The sequence below is a fragment of the Ostrea edulis genome, chromosome 6 (genome assembly GCF_947568905.1).
Source record: "Ostrea edulis chromosome 6, xbOstEdul1.1, whole genome shotgun sequence".
Lineage (NCBI taxonomy): Eukaryota > Metazoa > Mollusca > Bivalvia > Ostreida > Ostreidae > Ostrea > Ostrea edulis.
This window is the reverse complement of record NC_079169.1, coordinates 57,844,635-57,852,081: the sequence shown is the minus strand read 5'-3', so window position 1 is coordinate 57,852,081 and position 7,447 is coordinate 57,844,635. Positions and strand designations below refer to the sequence as shown.

Below are 7,447 nucleotides of genomic sequence, written 5' to 3'. Positions count from 1 at the left end.
GCCTGCCCCTAAGGAGTCACCCCACAGACAAATCTAGAAAACATATGAAGAAATAAGAAATTGAACAATGCATTTAGATTTTTAAGAATTATTATATATGAACAAATTCATTGGATTTTAAGCTGTTTGGGAAATTAGTTTGGAGTATTTTTTCCTCCAATCATTGTATCAACTTTCTTTGCTACTTTATGATACTTATGTATTGTGTGTGAATGCATATACAGGTACAGTAGCACCAGTCTAAACCGACATACACTGGGATACATTAAGTACAGTGAAACCTGTCTAATCCGACATACACTGGGAGACATTAATTGTAATGAAACCTGTCTAATCCGACATACTCTGGGAGACATTAAGTACAGTGAAACCTGTCTAATCCAACATGCACTGGGAGGCATTAAGCACAGTGAAACCTGTTTAATCAGAGAAGCACTCCGAGACAATTATTTTTGTTGGAATACACAATGTATCAGAACACACAGTGTAAAAAAGCCGAGGAAAATATGAAAATTGAGAATTAAAAACAAGGGTAAGAATGCCCAGTGAAAGGGATTGCATCGATGTCGGATTAGGCAGTGTTCACTGTATAATGAATGTCATATGTAAAATACAATTTTAGTGAAGTAGAGCAGAAGGCCTCTACCGAAATAGTAAATTTCACGATCCCCGGGGTAGGGACTCTGACGCCAGCGCGGGACCAAACTTAATATATAGTGTTCATGTTATTGATACTAAATTGAAACTAAATGGATGAAAGGCGAAGATAACGAACAGTGATCAATCTCATAACTCCTACAACTAATACAAAAGAAAGAGTTAGGCAAACACGGACCCCTGGATATACCAGAGGCGAGATCAAGTGCCTAGGAGGAGTAAGCACCCCCCTATCGACCGGTCACACACACCATGAGCCCTATAGTTGTATTGGCAAATTAGATCGTTAGAACGACCATAGAATTTGCGAAATGCTTATTGTAAACGAGATTGTTGGAACCCCTGCACCATCAACTTGTTTGTCAGTAGCTTGTTTCGATTTAAAAACTGACCACACGCAGTCTAACAAGCTCTTACGTATCGAATCAGTTGAGGGATGTAAACACCATATGCAGGTGATAATGGAATATTGCTACATCAATATGGGAAGTTGACGATGGAGAAGTTGAAATCATCCCGTTTGTCATAAAGTTGAGTTATTAGATTGCTCTTAGTATCTACTTTCAATAAAATATCTAAGTATGAAGCAGAAGTGGACGGCTCTGTGGTGTCTTTTATTTGAATCGACATATGCAAGACGTTGTTGACATGCATTAGAAATATTTTCAACAAAAAATTGATTAAATCAACTCATGTAGCTTATTCGGAGGGGGGGGGGGGCTGAACCCAAGCACCTGCGAGATCATCAAAGATGTGCATGTGGTAGATCTTACGAATAAATAGGTTGATGCCTTCCTGGCAAGCAGTTAATTACACTAATGCGAGGGGGAGATGTCAAAAAAGGTTATTTTTCGAAATTCCCGACTCAACCAAGTCATTTGAAAAGGAAAGACTACGTAAACTGTGGGTCCATCATAAAATTTGCGTAATGACAAGTTGAGGTTCGAGACATTTGTATGAAGAACGTGTACCGTCTTCCTGGTCTGCGACTCGACTGAACGTCTTCTTTTCTCAATTTCTTTTTGCGAAAGAACGGGCTCAAATCTATACGGCTCCAAACTTAACTGTTCGTGACTTGTCATGTTTACAGTGCTGCTGATGAATGATAGATTAATATTGATTTAATTGTTAAGCAAGGATTTTTGTAATTAAAGACTGTCAATTACGATATCAGTAAGTGATACTTTATTCATAAAAGCAACTATGTGGTTAGGATTGCCTTTCCCTTTAAAGTTCTTTAGAATTTTTTAGACTCCACATTTGATTAACACCACTTCTGGCACATGTTTTGTTTGTTTGTTTTGATGTTTTTCGCCATATTCAACAATTTTTCAGTTATATAATGGCGCCCAATTTTTGTTGGTGGAAGATACAATGTAACTGGGAAGAGACCACCGACCTTCCGAAAGTAAACTGGGAAACTTTCTCACTTACCGGCGCGAGAGGGATTCGAACCCGCGCCGACCAGAGATGAGAGGCCGTGTGCTTATGAGCGCGATGCTCTAACCAACCGGCCACGGAGGCCTCTGACATATATAGTCGCACAGTACGTTTGAAGTTTCTTCTTCTGTTGATATTTTCGTGAGTAGCAAAGATAAGGGCTTGGTAGAACATTTACTAGATCCAGTAATGTATCTTTGTTTTTAAGGGTTTTTATGAAGTTTAGGAATCCAGTATAGGTACGGTAACTCATATTAAATGTGTCTAAAACTGAAGCATTTTGAAAGGGCAGGTAGTCCTTTACCAAAATTGTAAATTTGATGTTCCCAGAGGTAGGAGTTTTAATATCAGAGTTAGGCAAATGCAAGATGAAGATAACGTACAGTGATCAATTTCATAACTCCTATAAGCAATACAAAATAGATAGTTGGGCAACACGGACCCCTGGACACACCAGAGGTGGGATCAGGTGCCTAGGAGGAGTAACCATCCCCTGTTGACCGGTCACACCCGCCGTGAGCCCTTTATCCTGATCAGGTAAACGGAGTTATCCGCAGTCAAAATCAATGTGCCAATAACAGCTTAACAATCGGTATGAAACACGTCAGACATCATTTGACCCAATGATAGGTTGTATTGACGAACTAGATCGTTATAACGACCATAGAATTTACGAAATGCTGACTTCAATCGAGACTGTTGAAACCCCTGTACCATCAACTTGTTTGTCAGTAGCTTACCTCGATTTAAAAACTGACTATACGCAGAACAAGCTCTTGCATATCGAATCAGTTGAGATATATAAACACCATATGCAGGTGATAATGGGATATTGCTACATAAATATGGGAAATTGACGATAGAGAAGCTGAAATCATCCCGTTTGTCATACAGTTGAGTTGTCAGTTTGCCGTTAATGTCTACTTTCAATAAAATATCTAAGTATACAGCAGAAATGGACGACTCTGTGGTGTCCTTTATTTCGAGCTCACAGGGATATATCAGATCGACATATGAATGAAAGTTATTGTTAATAGACAAAACGTCATCGATATATCAAAATGTCGAATTGAAGGCCACAGCGAGAGATTTTTTCTTCTCACGTAGAAGTTTTTGAATAAATTCTGCTTCATATGAATATAGAAACAGGTCAGCTAACAAAGGAACACAATTCGTGCCCATGGGAATTCCAACAGACCGTTGGAAGACCTGATCACCAAAGACCACGACGATATTGTCAATGAGGTACTCCAGCATATTTTTTATTTCAACTTCAGAGTACTTGTGCGTGGAATCAGAGTGGTGTTTAACAAAGTAAGTTTTTGAATGACTGATGACTAGATATGAATATTTCCGTTTTCCATTTTTGTTGAAGAAGCAACTGTCTATGGTGTCAAAAAGTCTAGTCTTTAATTCATCGTGAGGAATGGTCGTGTATAGTGTTGAAAAGTCATAGGTTTTAATGTTATTGATTTCACAACCTAAGGTTTTGTCTCTTAGAATGGGTTCAAATTAGTCACATCTTTTAATGTTTTAATGTTAATCATGTTATGTAAAAGCACGTTTGAGGGCATTGAAGTTTTAAGAATACATCTTGTTTTATACTGTTGCTGAAATTAGACTTTAGCTTAGATATTCAAAACAGGATATTGTTTCTAGATTTTATAGCCCTTGGTAGTAGCAATACTTTTTAACTAGTACTCAGGTGACCGATAAGGCTTACGGGCCTCTTGTTCTTTTTAATTTCCTGATTCTCTTTCAATGCAAAAATAAAAAATTCACTTCCCAAAAAATTGACATTACTCCAAATCTCAGTTCCGAACCTCTTTAAAACAGCTATTTTGCTACAGTTTTTTTGTACTTCTATTTATTGTCAAAAGCTATCGAAATTTACACCACATCTCTAATTTTTTTTTAAAAACTGCTAGCAAATCATAGCACAAGATAAGTAAAAACTCATGGTTTTGAAATAATCTAGTTTCCTTGAAAATCCTTTTACATTAATATAAGATTTTAACGTTAAGTCTAAATAATGTAACGCAATTTCACAACTTATAAATAATTACTCTGAATCAAATTTTGATTCTGTAAAATCCATGTCAAAAATATCTAATTCCTATCGTTATAAACTCTATGATCGTTATAACGTTCTACATGTAGTTTGCCAATACAAAACATCATTGGGTCAAATGCCGTCTAGCGTGTTTCATACCGATTGTCAGGCCGTTCTTGGCGGATGTGACCGGTCGACAGGGGATGCTTACTCCTCCTAGGCACCTGATCCCACCTCTGGTGTGTCCAGTGGTCCGTGTTTGCCCAACTCTTTATTTTGTATTCCTTGTGGGAGTCATGAGATTGATGACTGTTCGTTATCTTCGCCTTGCATTATTATGCTTTGAGAGTATGACCTTGCAATTAATCGATTTGTAAGACCCATCAATCTACCCCCGTATTTATAAATAAAGCATGAATGGTTTTCTACGAGAAAGATAGAAAATAGTTTACTGAAATTATAAGGTAAACATTGTTCTCAAATTAATTGTCGTTTGAAATATCTGCAAACATTTTTCCATTTAATTGTAAAATATATTTTTTCATCGCGAAAAAACTGTTGATCAGCCACTTCTTGGAAAGGAAATGTTTTAGACTATCATGCAGCCATGATGGCAAATGTATTGCGATCAATTTTCTCAGGTTTCAGATTACATCAATGACTAGAAAGTTTTATGTTAAGTTTTTGTGTAGTGCTATACTTCCGTGCAATTTAAAAAATTAGTTATTTTATTTTATGGTATTTTGAAGGGTTGCGTGTTTGTTTTGTTTTGTTTGTGTGATGTCATAATACACATTCCTGTATAGATTAGGTCACGCCCCTTACAGGAATCTTAACTGTACTGCGTTTGATTCGTTATAAACGTAACTCGTTTCATCCAAAGAGTTCACTGTAACCACGTTTTACTGTTAATTTCTTTGCTTTAGAACACGCAGATTCTTGAAAATGAACATGTCTTCAAACACTTCACACTGTCACTTGTTAGGAAAATATAGGTCAATATAGGCAATGTAGGAAAACAACTTGTATATTTACAGAATAAACAAGACCAATAACACAACAAAAATGAATATGTAAAACAAAATGCTAAGGACCATTTATATATTTTTTCTTTATAAAGATCACAGCACAATTAGTGTTTACAACAATAAATACTCCATCGGTATCACAAATCGTAATTTTTCACTTGACTCACAGTCATAATACATGTACAAACAATAAATGAAATACATTAGTGTATTCATAATAGTAAGATATTTATATGTATATTACAATAAATAAATTAATGAACATACACGTATTTGTTTTCATTGAATACCTACCTTTTCTTTGAAAGGTAACCCCACTGGGTATATGTGTAAGCTGACTAAATTGCAACAGATAGCAATGCTTAAAACATTTTCTAAGATAAAAATCAGCAACATGTTAAATCCCGAGATCATACGTAAAAACCAGGCAAATTGAGGATTGGCTTTTTCAATAATTGAAAGAAAAAGGTGTGGAAATTATTTCAAGGGTAATGACATTTCATCACGAATTAAAAACGAATGCACCGTCTATCCTTATAAAACAAATTAACAAATTTCGAATGTTGTAATATAATACACCCTTCAGAACAAGACTAATGGTCATTTCATTTACAATGGACCATTGCCATAAATATTTCAACGCTTACAATTTACATTAAAAACCTTGCTGGAAGCAGCATATTCAAATATATATCCACTTGCATATACAATTTTCATATTTACATAATCAACATATAAAAATGCTTGAAGCTATATATTAAAAAAGTCATGTGTTGATACAATTTTCAATTGAATTTCTTCAGTGATAAATATGAAGTATTTTGCTATGATTTTGTTGCACAGTTGTATGCAAAAGTACATGTTTATGCAAACACTAGATTTTAGCTACTTGTATTCAAAATTCGAGAAGTCTGCCGAATTTCCCAATGTTTTCAAGATCTTCTGTTGTAATCTCAGGCACATGGAAATACTTCTCTACCAAGTTCCACTTCTTCAACGTATCACCTTTCTCCATATCATCTTCGATTTTCAAGGCTTTGATGCTCAATATCGGAAAGAAGATGTCCTTATACAGAGCAATGGTTCCCAATTTCACATTGCATTCTTTGCAATTAAATTGACCGACTCCCATTTCTATATCATCTCCGGGATAACCTGGTTTGGAAAACTTTTTGCATATGATGCTGTTCTTGATATCTTCACTAATGCAAGCGTGATGGGCATTCAGCAACTTTCGTAGCTCACTGGACATGCACAGAAATGTGCTACATTTCAAACACCTGAAAAAATATGAATCATCAATGTCATCTGTGTAAATATAAATCATTCAGAGAACAACATTTACTTTCATATCTATCAGCAACTTGTATCGATTATTTTTAAATAAATGAAATATATATTTGATATGAAACGCTCAAGGCATTCACGGATATGTCGTTTGCTTTAGGGTGGTATAAAACGATGGAGGCAAAGAGTCACAATACCCGTCGCTTCCAATGTTGATAGACCTTTATAATACAAACAACCTAAGCATTCATTTCTTATATTTATACTGATTTGTGATTTAACTTGTTTTGTTCCATGACTAATTAGGTATTTAATGTCAAATTGAAAGGCTAGTGATTTTAAAGAAAAACGAATGTATAAATTCGTAGGAATGAAAGGGGAACATAACGATCAGTGAGTAATCTCATAACTCCTATAAGCAATGTAAAGTAGAAAGTTGGGCAAAGAAGGACCCTTAGATATACCTAAAGTGGGATCAGGTGCCTAGGAGGAGTAAGCATCCCCTATTGATCGGTCACACCCACCTTGAGCCTGATATTTTGATCGGGTAAATGGAGTTATCCGTTGTCAAAATCAGCGTGCCAAGGACGGCCTAACAATCGGTATGAAACAAGTCATACAGAATTTGACGCAATGATATGTTGTATTAGTGAGCTAGATTGTTATAACGACCATAGAATTTGTGAGATGCTGATTTTTAATGAGAATATATATATGTAGGACTCCAATGTGCGATGGTCACGCCAAAGTGCGATGGTTTGTGCGAAACCCCGATGGTGTAACACGCCAAAGTGTGATGGTCCACACTCATGCGCCAAAGTGGGATGGTCTGATACGCCAAAGTGCGATGGTGTGACATGCCGAAATCCATTGGTTTGTAAACGACACAGTATTTTGGTACAGACTGAACAAACCGTGTGTTGTTTCACCAAAAGATAAGAATAAGAACTTATTTCATTACCATTTAGTTGTCGTGTTATCA

General features: G+C 36.0%; 1 protein-coding gene across 3 annotated transcripts in view; it reads right to left on the bottom strand.

Moving 5' to 3' along the window:
* Positions 1 to 5,234: 5,234 nt before the first annotated feature.
* LOC125648370 (antiviral innate immune response receptor RIG-I-like) overlaps positions 5,235 to 7,447 on the bottom strand; it is a 28,915-nt gene continuing 26,702 nt past the window's right edge. For all 3 annotated transcript variants that reach the window (XM_048875396.2, XM_048875395.2, XM_056140219.1), the window contains one exon: positions 5,235 to 6,458. In XM_048875396.2, the coding sequence (XP_048731353.2) occupies positions 6,074 to 6,458 (385 nt within the window). In that variant the 3' untranslated portion in view covers positions 5,235 to 6,073. The remainder of the gene's footprint in view (positions 6,459 to 7,447) is intronic.